General features: G+C 38.2%; 1 protein-coding gene across 4 annotated transcripts in view; it reads right to left on the reverse strand.

Annotated features, from left to right (window-relative positions):
- Positions 1-203: 203 nt before the first annotated feature.
- Positions 204-15130, reverse strand: part of NAV3 (neuron navigator 3) — an 832877-nt gene continuing 817950 nt past the window's right edge. For all 4 annotated transcript variants that reach the window (XM_070409676.1, XM_070409674.1, XM_070409677.1 and 1 more), the window contains 5 exons: positions 14136-14207; positions 13356-13552; positions 12146-12264; positions 7235-7438; positions 204-2757 (listed from right to left, as the gene is read on the reverse strand). In XM_070409676.1, the coding sequence (XP_070265777.1) occupies positions 2638-2757; positions 7235-7438; positions 12146-12264; positions 13356-13552; positions 14136-14207 (712 nt within the window). In that variant the 3' untranslated portion in view covers positions 204-2637. The remainder of the gene's footprint in view (positions 2758-7234; positions 7439-12145; positions 12265-13355; positions 13553-14135; positions 14208-15130) is intronic.

The following is a 15130-nucleotide window of genomic DNA, read 5'->3' on the forward strand; positions in this document are numbered from 1 at the left end:
AACTGTATTTACAAATTGAATCCTGATAAAGGCTATAGGGGTCCTTTCTATGAGGTATGAAAAGTAAAAATTCACACACATCCCTCTTGATGGCATATTACTGGTGCACATGACGTTTCAAAGCTTGACACTTCTTGGTGCATAATTATTCAAATTTTCTCCATATACAGACACCACACCTTGTTGTCAATAAATAATTCCACTTTAATGGTAAAGTAATAATTTAGACAGATACAGGGTGCACATTTGCAAAAAAATATATGCAAGCTGGTTTACAAGCTAAAGGAACAATAAACCAATAGAAAATACATCATCCAGTTAAGTCCATTGACACTAAGTACTTATTGTTGGGGCTTTACAAAGACTACAAAACTTTTCAGATGATTTATTTCACTGTTTCTGCCTATTTACATGATATGTTACATCAAAAATGTACAAAATATAAAATGTATACAGACAAATGCTTCACAAACTAGTTTAAGTTGTAAACTAGGTGGACCTACTGGGATGTATTGCAGGAATTTGTTTATGATCATGTTTGGACTGTGTTTCTCAAAATGGCAGGGAAAGATTAGCAATTTCCTTAGGTCACGTATGATACAAGGGTAACTAGTCACTCATCCAGCTACATATATCGATGTTTCACAACGGATTTGATCCACATTTGGGGTTTCAACGTCAGGGTGACAACTCTCTGTGCATAAATGCAGCTCCAATTTCCCTTAGGGCAATAGCACCGTGTGGAACCTACAGATTCGGTGACACTCTGAAAACTGCACAGACGGCTACTGTTGTTATTGTTCTAGAGCAACTGACCCACGGTGGTCGCAGAGAGTAGCACCAATTACACGTCCTGAAAGAAACACAGTTTCACACGCACAGAACAAGACTACACCATGGCCGAGCCCTTGGGTCTGATAGACTTAACACCTGTGCGCAGTGGTAACTTCTGCGATGATTCCAGTCCGCTTTCACGCACTCTCTGTAAAGCCTGCCATGACAGATGCACTGTGGGGCATTTTCACTTTTCCAAAAATGCACTGGCTTCATGTACAGTTTCGAAGCATGCTCACTCTAGCACTGACAGCTCCTGCATAGTCATAACAACTGTAAATACAGGACAAACACACCAGGTAATAACAGCTTTGAGGGTTTGCATTCTGTTATTTGTTTGCAACGTACAGGAAATCTCAGTAAGTGAAACACCTCTTAACACCAACAGGATAAAATACAATTTTGTGTGTGTTCGTTTTGATTTGTGCAAGTTTTAAAAATTATTATTTACAATACCTACCCAGTAGACTGTGCAAATCTAACCTTTTACAGTATCCACGCCTCCTCTTCCACAGTGATGTCACTGCTCAGTGTTCTAGAATGCCGACTTTCTCATGTACACCAATAGCAATCGAAACAACATGCTGAAAAAACTAATAATAATAATAATAAAGAACGGGGGGGGGGGGGGGAGCCAAATAGTTGTGCTCATGCTGTGTCTAGTGCTTCCAGCTCTGCTGGGAAGGAATTCAAAATCTCCCGCCTCCGGAAACTCTTTCACCTGGAACCGGATGGAATTTAGCCACATGTCTTAGCTTTTAAGTGATGGTTGGAGAGGGTTTCTGGGTTACATGGATACTTGAGGATAGGCAAAGCAATCTAGTCACAAGGAAAAAATACTGATCTTTCTCCTATCCATTTCTTAGAAAAACAAAAAGAGCTCTAGAGATGAGGCTACTGTGTTAACCGCTGTTGCTTGGTTGCAAATGAAAGACAGTGGGAATTACCAATGGTTTAGGACTTAAACTGTTGTAGAAATCTGTTTTAAGGCAGCGAGACAGCACCATAGGAAATGTTCCTTCTTTCACTGAAAAGGCTCAAACAAATAAAGCCCTAAGCAAGCCTTTTGTCAGTGTTGACGAATAATTGGTATAAAACTCTTGTTAAGGGGGTGGGCAGGTGGCTTAAAAAGACCCCAGTGGTAAAAACAACCTTATAAAACCGGTAACTCAGATACTGACAGTTGGTGGAGCACGTCACGAGGACACGAGCTCAGGAATTAGTTGGCACCTCTCCAGCTGGGCCACGGTAGTGCTTTTCTGGTGGTTGCACAATTCCGTTTGTGCTTACGGGGGACTGGCCTCTCGGCCTGGTTTTGGAATGGGGTGAGCGTACAACACACACACACTACTGGAGCCCTGTGACCAGCACCATGTGGCATGAAGGAGGCTGGATGGGTCAGGAGAATGAACCCTGCTTGGGGAGGACCGTTTGCCAGAGGAAACGAAATGAAGGGACAAAAAAGGTCTGTATTGTAAACGTTTAAAGAGGAAAAACACTAAGTCCAGTTTGGCTATCCCATGTGCAATCTATTCAGTTGCCCTATCGTTAGGGTCCCTTCCAGTTGAGTAAGGGAGTCTTACATCACTCCACAGATATAAAAAGGCCTAGAAATAAAAGAAGGTGAAGCTTCCATTTCAATTTAGCATCTTGGCGGTTCAGACTTAGTTCTGCTGCCTCCTTGGAGACCATGACTCTGGGGCAGGACCCTTGGTAGGTGCTTTCATACTGGCAGTGGTTTTAGTGAAAATACCTTACTTTTTAAATATGTTTAAAAAGCATAGTCTTTCCCCGCAACTTTTTTCAGAGGGTAGATTCAAGAGCCGAATCCAAATTGTCTTCATGGTGTCTGGTGCTATCGCTGTCGAAGCTTTGTGTACCGGAGTAATTGGCTGCTTCTTGGAGTTTCATTAGCATATTCATCTGAAGAAAAGAAAAAGAGACATCGGATGCAGGCAATGATGCATTGAGGAAGCCAGCCCCATAAAATATGAGGCCCCGAGCCATACAGAGGAACTGTCTCATCCCACCCAAGTGGAACGGGAAAACAATTTTAGATTTACTCGTTGCCCCTGGCTCCTACACTATTTCTCCCAAATATGACTACAACACCAAACCGTAAGGACAAAATAAAGCCTGGAGATCACTCTTTTATTCGGGGTTGTGAATGAATCCTGCTCCAGCAGGGAGCCTGGGAAGGAAACTGTATCACAGCTGGACATCTGGGCTCATGGCTGGAGAGCGTGCCAAGCTTCCCAGCTTTTTGGCTGGGAGAAGCAGAAAGCACTGAATGGCAACTGAAAGTCGTGAGTGCTCCTACACACAGACGCACACGCAGGCAGGCTCGCACACGCAGTCCCGAGAGAAGGAGGGGGTGGCGTGGAGTGGAGCCAGCTGCTGCACGCAGCACACCATCTGCTGCAGAGGACTGGCCTCCCGAGGAGGTGACTGAAGGAAACAGACCATGAGTGTTTGAAGAGAGAGAAAGAAACAATCACTGTCAAGTTTCTATTGTTGAGTTTCTGGCTGAAATATGATTGATCTATCACTGACAACAAAAACCACCTTCTGGAACAGGAGCGGCTGTCCCGAGTCTCCCAGCCATACAGGACAATGGCAATATTTGTTCCAGTAAAAGGGACATAGGCGGGAAGGCACCCGGGGAGAAAGTCAGGTAGCATTTTCATGCATTACAAAATGAAAGGCAGCCACCTTGCTTGGCTTTCCATGGATCTTCAAATCCTTTGTTAGAGAGGGAAGTAAGAAGAAAGATGGTTTACAAGCGAATTGTAGAGAAGCAGTTCAACGAAGCATAGAGAAATTGGCACATGTCTTTAGGAGGTAGTGGACTTGTTTTCTAATCAAGGGTTTCTATGAATTATAAGAATCTTTATATTATTTAATGCATACTCATTTTATTAACTTATAAAATCATCAAAGTTGTTCTTTTTTTTAACATAGAGAAATAGGCAATCTGATCGCGTAGAAAGCTAAAAAGGAATTCTGTCGTCATATGTTAGGCTATGACTGCTATGTGCTCCGTGTAAAATGTGTGTTCAGCAACAATTCCTTTCTGACAAAAAGGCAACAGTTATAGCATATTTGATGTTGTTTTAATATTCTTCAGGAAAATAGTTTTCAATATAATTTTTGGTCTGACTCTGAATTTATTAAATAAGCTACATAAAAATATGAAAGCAAAGTAGTTGGTGATAACCTCTTGAACTCAGGAAGCCAAAAAGCCAAAATGTCTCCATCAACCCAGTTTTTTCTCTCTCCCTCTCTCTCCGTCTCTTTGTCTGTCTCACACATACTCCCTGACCTTCCTGCACATCATATCCCCTCCCTCCTTTCCTTGGTCCATTCCTCCCCTGTTAGTAGATGGCTCGCTCTGTGTTCAAGCACCTGGGGAAGAGGATTTGTACAAAAGATCTCTGTTTTGAGCACCCTCCTAATTTACTAAGAATAGAAATAGTTAATGAGGTCTGTTTGAAGGGTCATAATGCCATCTTAGCCACAAATGTTTGAAATCACTCCAATGCTTTAAGTCCTCCTGCCCTCTTTGTTCTAATCCCACTGATCCTATATAATAAAAGCCTAATATGCAAATTGTTTGACCGGGTGTCCAACCTGGAGTTTGACCGCTAGTTATGACATGCACTGACCACTAGGGGCGCTGCAAAACAAGGCAGGAGTCAGCAACGCGACACCGGCAGTGGAGACGCTGCTGGCCCCGATGGGCCCCGATGAGAGAGGGACCACGGTGGGATGGTAGAGCAGGTGAGCGGGTGGTGCCAGACCACGGCGGGGTGTCAGACAGGGCTCCAGGGCTGCAGGGCTGCAAGGCTGGGGGCTCGAGCTGGGGCTGTGAGCCTGGGGGTGCGAGCTGGGCCCCAATTCCTGCAGGCCACCCTGAGGGACCCCACCTGTGCACCAATTCAATCACCGGGCCTCTAGTTTGTATATAGTTTCCTAAACTCATCGTTTTTATTATTCTGTTCCACAATGTTTCACCTGCTGTATCCTTAATTTGAATATCCTCTGTCCAACCACATGATGAATTTCTATTCATCCCTGCAGACCTAGCTCAAGCATCTCCTCTTTGAAGCTTTCTCCTAGTCGAAACTTCCTCAAAGAACTTACAACTTTATATAGCATGTACTTCTATCACTATTTTACTGTAATTTAGATAGATAGATGGACTGTGAGCTTCCTGAGATAAAAAAATGATAGCTCATTGATCCTCTGATCACCAAGGCTTAGCCCCAAGTACATACTTATCACATATTAACAATTGTAGAATGAATAAGCTTGTTGATAGCTAACACACATTATATTTTAAAAATACAGTGAGCTATGCCAAAAACCTGCATCTTTGTTTGGATTGAAAAAAAATACTTCTGACATTAAATAGATTTCCCCCTAACATTTGATTTAAATTGGACTGCAAATATATTTTTATCCTACATTAATAATTATAGAAATATAGAGAAATAAAAATATTTACTTTTGTACAAGAATGTACCTGATTCACAGAATTATTTTTAGATGATAAGTCCTTTGCCTTGTAACATGTCCTATATCATAACCCCTCAATTCTTCAGATACTTAAGAGATTAGGAATCAGGGCATTTTTTACCCCAATTTTCACTCAGAATGGGAGACCCTGGATCTCTTTTCCATACACCAGACAGGAGCATTCAGAGCCAGGGAAAAGAGTGTTAATGGAGTTAGTTGAAGTCGAGGACATCCCCTAGGGGTCCCATGCTCTACAGAGTAACTCTGAAAATAAACTTTAAAAACACTTCTCCTTATCTGAAACAGACACAGTACATGAAAATGTAAGGGTAGAATGAAATTTATAAAAATTCATGTGAAATAACCCATTATTTGTGCCCTAGGGCTTATATTTACTCTATTAAATTTTAACCATTCTGTCAGCAATTATTTAGTATATAATCACAATTATGCTAGATTCAAATCAATTCCACCACTACTGTTAACTTATGTATAAGCTAAAGGGTCAGGTCCCTTTCATATAAATGCGAGTCCAGGTTTTTATGTAGTATATAGTTTAGGTCAAAAGTCCTAAATAGGAGAGCCCTGAACTTCAGAAAGTCTAGTATATACTTCTGTGACATTATAGAATTCTTTGAAATTGTATGCAAAAGTTTGTGTGTGTATGCATCTTATTGGGAAAAGGATCTTGAAAATTTATCAGATTGTTCAAATGTAACACCCAAAACATTAATAATGATAAACTGAAATGATGATGATATATATGTGTCCGGGTTGTTAGCGTAAGTGCTCCATAAATATCAAGTCATTTTATGTGTTTGGATATATAGTTATAGGTTATGATTTTAACAATTCCCTTTTCATTTGTTTTAAGTAATGTAATGGTCTTTATTTCATTATGTTTTCTTTTTGTACTGGTATGCATGTCCAATAGTCTCTTTAGTCATAGAATGGTAAGCCAACAAACACATTATGTTTAATATCATTCTATAGAAAATCATCTAGAATAAAAAATAAATACATAAAAATAAAGTCTTTTCCTAATAATACCATGTACTTAATATCTTCAGAGTATTCATACTTTGGAGTTTTACCAACTTTTGTTAAGCCAGCCACAATTGTAAATTGAATAAGGCAGTGAGAATAACATCCCTTTGATTTCTAAGTTAGTTTATTCTTTACTGAAGGCAACAGAAAACGAATTTTAAATTTAGTCAGACTAGAAGATATATGTAAAACTAGAGGCCCAGTGCATGAATTCGTGCATGGGTGGGGTCCGGTCAGTGGGAGGGGATGTGGGGGGAGGGGGGCTCGTGGAAGGTTGGCCAGTCCTGCCCTCAATGGGAGGGCTGATTGGGGGCGGGGCTGGCCTTGGGGAGGGGCTTTAGGAGATTTAGGGGGGCCGATCAGGGCCCCGATCAGGCTGGTTGGCCAGTCATTCAGTCTTTCTGGTCACTTGGCTTTTATATATATATATATTCTTTAGTTCTCCAAGTGTACATTATATTATTTTATTTTTGTTTCTTATTTAAGAACAAAATTGATTTTTTTAAATACCAAGTGAATTTAGTCATGCAATCTAAAAATTTAATTATATTTTTATAAAGTTTTATGCATAACAAGAGAAAATTATGGTCATAAAGTTCATCCTGCTTTCAGTGTTTCTTGATTATTTTTAAGCATACGCGTTTAGTCTTTTGTTTTAAGAAATTCAGCCAATAAAAGTGGGCCAAAGGAAAAATAGTTAAAACTGAGTATCAATTTCAGAACAATCCCAAATATTACCCAAGACAACTATTGTCTTTGATGTAAATGACTAAATACTAATGACTACACACTGTCATCAAGATTTTATAAGAAGAATCATACAACAGCTTCTTACCAGGGGATCCCCCTCAGTGTCAGTTTGTGGAATGTGCTTTGAGGTTGTGGCTTCCTTAGTGGAGATGCAACCCTCATACCCAACATCTTCTGGTCGCAACTGAAGTAATGCTGGGCCCTCCTGAGGCAGAGATGCTGAGCTCCATGGGTAGGTATCAAGCACCCACTTTGAGGGATCTTCCCAAGGTGCCCGTTTCCCATACATCTAAAAGGGGATCACATACTTAGCACATATGAAATGAAACTCAGAGGGAAGGTGGGGGTGGGTGGGGAGAGATTAATCAAAGAACTTTAATATATGCATAACCCATGGAACAGACAATAGTGTGGTAAAGGCCTGGTGGGAGATGGGTGCAGGGTGGAGGGAGGCAATAGGGAAAAAGGGGGACATCTGTAATACATTCAACAATAAAGACAAATTTTAAAAATAGCAATAAAAATTAAAAATAATAAATAAAATGCATTTCTATTTAGTAAAAAAGGTGACTACTAATTGAGTGATTCCTTTGCACACTGAGTTTTTATGGGCCTTTCAAGGGAATTACTGTGCACATACAATTTGTCATACTGTAAACATATAGCTGTCTATATAGCTCCGTAGCTCACTTTAAATTTGAAGGCTAGACAAAATTAAGCTAAATATAGGGGAGAGATGATCAGCATCTGGGGAAGAGTGTGAGGGAGGTTTATTTTCACATGTTGAAATGACTACCCACATTTATCTTTTTAAAAAATATGTTTTTATTGATTTCAGACAGTGGAAGGGAGAGGGAGAGAGATAGAAAATTGATGAAAGAGAAACATCAAGTGCTGCCTCCTACATTGAGCCTGCAACCCAGACTGGGAATGGAATTGGTGACCTCTTGGTTCATGGGTCAATGCTCAACCACTGAGCCACACCAGCCAGGCATACCACATTTATCTTTATTAATAATTTTACAAACCAAAAAAAAAAAAAACCCTTAAAGTTGAGAAAGAAAAGTTCCAGTTATGGAGAATTAAATAAAGCTACGCTAGACACTGAGTAGAGCTCTCTACTAAAGTGTACTTTGGAAAGATGATTAATAAAAGAAAAGAGACTTCTTTTTCTCTGTTTAACTCAACGTTACTGAGAGAATAAGAATACTTTCTCTCTGATTAGCTGGTTTGGCTCAGTGGATAGAGTGTTGGCCTTTGGACTGAAGGGTCCCAGATTCGATTCCGATCAAGGGCACATGCCCAGGTTGTGGGCTTGATCCCCAATAGGAGGTGTGCAGAAGGCAGCCAATCGATGATTCTCTCTCATTATTGATGTTTCTATTTCTCTCTCTCCCTCTCCCTTCCTCTCTGAAATCAATAAAAATATTTTAAAAAGAATACTTTCTCTGATAACCATTTTCTTTAGATTAACTTCATCTAATAATCACATTGTTTCCTGTAAAAACTCTTTTTAGATGTTTACTTATGAGGTCACTAGTAAAAAAGGAAAACAAAATAGGAAACAAAAGCATCACCTTTGTGAGGACACATACAGAGGGAATAGTCAATAATAAAACGGTGATAAAACCTGGCTAAAGTACTGGCACTGGAGTAGAAGAGAGGAGATGAATTCGAGATGTTAAAAATCCTACTTGGCAGGGCACACTGAGGAGACTGTAAAAATATGTAAGGCCACATGGGGAGAGAGAAAAGTTGCAATTAAGAGAGCAGTAATGTGGGTACACCAGTTCTCTAATTTCCTTCCAATCTCCCTGTGATGTGTTTCTTGAGGCCAATCCTGGTTACCAGGTGTATATTTGGTCCCAGATGGCTTACTATGGGGTGTTCTGTGTGACTTGTTGTGGCTCAATAAGACAAAACAATATGGTAAACAATATGGAAAACAATTGGATAAGATGTATGCAGTGTGGCAGCCTTGCCTAAAAAAAAAAAAAAAAAAAAAAAGGAACCAAGGTCCTGGTATCTGCATGTTTCCTTAGGATATGATGGTGGGGGTAGCAATCATTAGATTTTTTTTTAAATAGTTCTCTTGTTTTGGAGCAGTTGTTCTTTTAGTTAAAAACTTACTTTATAGAGGATATAAATATAGGTTGCTATATAACTTAAGCTAATTGAAGAAAAATGTGTAATTCTTGGAAAGCAAATGTTATAAAAAGGTTATGAAAGTCTAGAATCAACTGATGCCAACCTTTTAAATAATCATTTAGGGCAGCAAAATAAGAGGTTTACCAATATAAAGGTAAACAAGCCTGATTTTGTATTTTAGAATTTAACAGATTTAAAAATAATTGAAAAAAAAAGATAAATTTAAATATTCCGAATGAAAAGAACTCATCGTTGACATTTCAAGAAACATAGAATCACCAGAATAAAAACCAGGATCCTCTGCATCACTGATGTTTTTCCAACTAGAACATCTGGCAGAGAGTACTCCCCATATGGTTCTTCACCAAAGCATCAGCCTTCATTTAAAAAGATATTTTTCTATTCCTCTCAACTCAGAGTTTCATCTTTGCAATCAGGCTTAGTTTTCCCACCTCTTGCTCAAGGCTCTTTGCTGCAGTGGTGAGATCTAAGGAAAGGGTTCATGACATTCCTTTCCTTCCAGCTCCTCCAGAAGACATATATGGACCACTGAGGAGCATCACCTGCCAGTGCGCTTCGGGCTTCGTACAGCCTTCAGCAGCAAACAGAACTGTCTACCACCACAGGGTTTTTTCCCTTTTCATCTTTCCCATGTGCTGGACTTTTCTCCCAAACTCCTTTCATCACAGTTGATTCAGCATTCACACTGACCTACTGTTAAACATCCACAACCACAGCAAGACACTTGAACATTTTTATCCCTTTTACAAAAATAATTTCAAAATATCTTTCAATTTTAGTTGGGAAGCTGGTATTACTTTTCTCCAAATGGAAGCTTTATAGAATTATAATTCTCAGGATAGTGTTTTATAAATAATATTGATTTAAATATTTAAAAAATACATGCACTTTAAAGAAATGAGATCTAAGCACTCTAATTGTTTTAAGGTTTTTGAATTATTGAAAAGCTTATTTTTCTTTCTAGGTCTTAGCAAACACATGAAACAAGAAGCATTTCATATGTTAAAACATGGGTAGTAGCTCATTAATACTCAAAGTAGCTGGAGAATAAACAAGTCATTTAAATAGTAAGTTTTAAAATGATTATTTCTAGAATATTATAGGTAAATTTTCATAAACATATTTTTGGGTATAAATGATGGAAAGTGAGAGACCCAACTTACATCTTAGGCAGCATATTTTTTAGAGGAATTATGAGAAGTGATATTTTATATCCGAAGAATTAAAACTTTAGGTATAGTTTTTATTTTACTTTATTAGAGCCACTTTCTGGTTTATATTAGCTCATTTCCTTAAACTTATGAAATTAGGTTATTTAAATCTGGAGTAGAACCAATTGACCGCATTCTCTAGGATCTGAGGGGTCAGAACATCCCCATAATATTTGCATGTACATCAGAACCACCATGATAGTTTTAAATACTGCCATGCCATGCTAGTTAGGTGAGGAGGACATGAAGATCGAAGGAAGTAAAATGAAAGAAAACAGATAACCAATCCTTTGGACAGTAAAACAAAACAGTACGGTATTGTAGATGACAAAATACGGAAAGCTATGTCTTAATTCTGGTAACAGTTATAATAATCAAAATAATCATGCCTAAGCAAAAACTGCCTAAACCCTGGCTGAGTTATTGAAAAGAAGATTGGATTCTTCTAGAATGAGTTAGGCAATTATGTGACACAAAACTTAACATTTCAACCTTGAGTTTTGTAATTCTACAGTTTCATGAAATTTCAACTCCAATTTAAGGAAATAGCAAGACTAATGGAAAAGGGATAGTATGTTTTGTTGAAAAAAGAAGGTTTTCTTGTTAGTAACATGTTTTGACCTTTTAGTTAAGAGTAAATAGAAGGGCTGGCTGCAGGGCCTTAGAGAGGAATAGCAGAGATGGTGCTAAACCAACTTGTCATAGAACTGCCTTAGGACTTAGAGCACTCCCTCAAAAACAGTACAGAATCTTGCAAGTGATGTTAATGGGCTTCAAACAATAAAGCATACTAAACACTGGGGACCTATAAGCAAAGACTACTTGTTGTAAACTGTATGATAAGAGAATAAATTATCAAGGTTCATGTAAACATGCCTGATTTATAAGATGTAGAGCTCTGCAATTATGGGCTACTTAATAAGAATAGTCTGAAAACACCCATGGCAATAAATTTGGCCTTAAATGTGGAGTTGTTGAAATAATTGTGCTTTCTCTTTCTCCTAAATATTTATTCTCAGAACAGGCAAAAGTATTATATACTAGTTGCTCTTTAAAAGTTTACCACTATATGTATATTGTTCATGTCTTTAGTTTTCTGCATAAATACCCAGAGAAATGAATGTTTTTGCTTTTAAATTAATGATTTTTTAGTAGTATTTCTTTGCATGGATATACCACAGTTTGTTTAACCATTTACCCACTAAAGGACATTTGAGTTCTTGTCAGTTTTGGTGATGTTGAATAATGCTGCTACAAACACGTGTAGATTTTTGTGTGAACAATACATTTTCACTTATCTGGGAAAAATACCCAGAAATAAGTTGTTGGGTCATATGAAAAATGTATGCTTAACTTTAGAGAAGGCTATCATACTATTTTCCAGAGTGGCTGAACTATTTTGCATCCCTAACAGTTGTATGAAATTTTTTCAGTTGCTCCACATTCTCCCCAGCACTTAACATTGACTGTAAAAAACTTTTAAAGCCATTTCAATGGGTTTGTAGTGGTAGCTCACTGTGCTTTTTATTTTATTTCCCTAATGACTAGCAATGCTTAGTATCTTTTCCTGTGCTTAACTTAACGATGATTTTAAAACAGTAAATAAAATTGAGTACCTGAAGACCTTCTCTTACTGCCTCCAGAATATAAGGTACCAAAGAATAGTTCCAGAGATCCATGAACCACACTCTAGAACCTTCTACATCCATGGGGCAAGAAAGGAAAAGTCGGGGACCTGAATAGAAACAAATAACAAAATATTATTGAGAATAATTGTATTTAACAATCTAAATACACATTTAGACACAATATAAGGGGAAGTAATATATTTCTTGAGGATTCTTAGAAAATTTTAATGTTGGCAAGCTTGATTACTATTAAAGTATATTTTACTAAAGACCAAATCTCCTTTGGACTTTCTTTTCTTTTTACATTAAAATATTAATAAATGACATAATATATTAGAGTTAGGAGAAACCTTAAAGGTCATAATCTAATCAACCTGCCCTATTTTACAAATAATGAAAAGTGCTGAAAATGAATTTCCAAATATAAAATATGTCATTCATTTTTCTAATCTACACTGTCTTTATTGAGTATGTCTTTATGATCCATAACAATGGAAAATGGACTTTTATGCATGCAACATAAGAAGAAATATTAAAAAAACGATGTACGCCAACTACAGATAAATAAGTCAAAAAATTTTGTCTTCATGAAAAATAAAAAATACATGAATTACTTGTAAAATATCTAAATTATCTCTAAAATCTTCTCTCACAACTATATTTGATATGTGCCATTAGCTAAAATTTGTTTTCAGCCTGATCGCCCCTAACCACTCACCTGCCTGCCTGATCATCCCTAACTGCCTCTGCCTGCCTGCCTGATCGCCCCTAACCACTCACCTGCTTGCTTGATCACCCCTAACTGCTTGCCTGCCTGCCTGATTGCCCCTAACCCCCTCTGCTTCAGCTCCAGCCTTGGTGGCTTCATCTGGAAGGATGTCCAGAAGGTCGTTTGGCTGTCCAGTCTAATTAGCAATATTACGCTTTTATTATTATAGATGGTTATCTGATTTTTAGAATATATGTCTATTTTAAACTTATTTGATCTCAGTAATATCTTAGTAAATCACAATTGTCAGACAAATTGGAGATCCAAAACTTAGAAGAAGGCAAACTTTCAGAGGGAAAGAAAGAAAACAAATCTTTGGAAGCTTGAAATACATAAGCTTCACTTGTTGTTTTCTACCATCCAATCTGGTCATCTTCACCATGTACTCTTAGTTCCTAGCAAATGGCATATTGCAATTTTGCAACTCACCAATGGTAACATCAGAAGAACTATGCGTTTCCAAAAAACTGTTGAGATGATGCCATGTCTTAGGAATCCAATCTATAATTTTGACTAGGTCATTGTTGCGGATGTTCCTTTCAATTTCTATCTCTATTAGTTTCCTTCGAAGATATCTGCCTAAGAAGCCTTTCACTGGTTCAGTGTGGTTTGCACATAGTACCCACCTATAAAAAGAAAAAGATAAAAGAAAATCAGAAATCTTTACATAATTAAATTTTAAGTCCATAATAATCATCTTTCCAATATAGAGTTCCTTTGTCAATTGGTGGCCACATTTTAATAATCAAAGGGGCGAAGAGATCTATTAGCATTAGAGCTATTATGTAACTAACTCTTCTTTTTGAGATAAAGAGAAGCTCCTGTGCCTGAGAAGTGAGTGGGAGTATCCACACGGAGCACTTCTGCTGGAGAATCACAGGTCCTAATATAGGAACTCTCTCCACATTCCTCACACTTAGGAAAAGTGCTCTGCTTTAGCTAGTGACAAAGTGAGCAGGAAAAACATTTCTTTTCTTTTCTTTTTTTTAAAGAAACACTTCTGATTACAGGTTGAGGATCCTACAAAGTCTGCTTGAGAAAGAGTGTCATACGAAGTGAGAATTATTTTCACACCACAGGTCACCACAGGCAGGGTCTGTCAATGCACAAATGGAAAAACAACCACAAAAACAAAGAGAGAAAGACAAGGAAAACAACAACAACACACCCTCCAAAAACCGAAAAACAAAGCATTCAGTTTGTCTTTACCTGAAATTGTGATGCAGCTCTAGATTTGGTGATGAAGAAACGCCCTGATTCATTGTTCCAATAATATATGGACTGGGGGGAAAAGAGAGTAGAATATGCAGATGTACTGACGGTAAAATAGATTAATATATTAATTGTCTTAGAAAACAATTTAGGTAAATGTGATTATTCCATATATAATTAGTCTTTAAAAGGGTAATTTTGTAACGTTCGGTTGCAAAACGACAAAGGTTATTGAACTGGAAATTAGGATTTGGTGTTGTAAGTTCAGCTCTCAAATTCTGGGAAAATAATTTTCCCTCTGAAACAGGAAATTTGGACTGGAAATGCAGTGTTCCCCTGGGCAGGATGGCTTCCCAAGAGCTCTTCGTCCATTGGAGTTGAAGAATGAAACCATGGACGGAGGATGGTATAGCAAAGGTGGGAATTTATTGAGAAACAAGCACAAACTCCCATGTGGGGAGAGGGGAAAAGTCCCACAGCACAGACTCCCATAGCACAGACTCCCACGTGGGGAGGGGGAAAGGGTCTCATGGAGTCCCTTTTTCCAGGGTTTATAAAGGCTGCAGTTTTTGTGCCTCAAGATCCCCTCTGATTGGCCACTATTCCCCTTTGATTTGGTCACTACAGCAACTCCTGAGCTCAAGCCTCTGTGAAGTACTTGAATTCCCTCCTTCTCCTTTATTGTTCTATTTCCTCTGGGCTTTTCTTCCTCCCTCTTTGAATGAGGGGCTTCCTTCCCTTTATTCTGTAAATGTGTACCTTTTCAGCTCCCAACTTCCCTTATCTCATGGAAATATACCTCCTGCCACTCCCAGCTCCCTTGTCTTATGGAAGTGTACCCTTTTGCAGCTCTGTAGCCCTCTACTTTTTCCATGGATCCCATAATTTTAAAATTTCCTAAACCCACCTATTTCACCCCTGAAAACTCCTTTCACCTCTCTGAGCCTAAATTTATGCATCTATAAAATAAAAAGATTAGACAGAAAAATCAC

This window comes from Myotis yumanensis, unplaced genomic scaffold (genome assembly GCF_028538775.1).
Source record: "Myotis yumanensis isolate MYYU_CA2020_CCGP unplaced genomic scaffold, mMyoYum1.0.hap1 SCAF_3, whole genome shotgun sequence".
Taxonomy (NCBI): Eukaryota; Metazoa; Chordata; class Mammalia; order Chiroptera; family Vespertilionidae; genus Myotis; species Myotis yumanensis.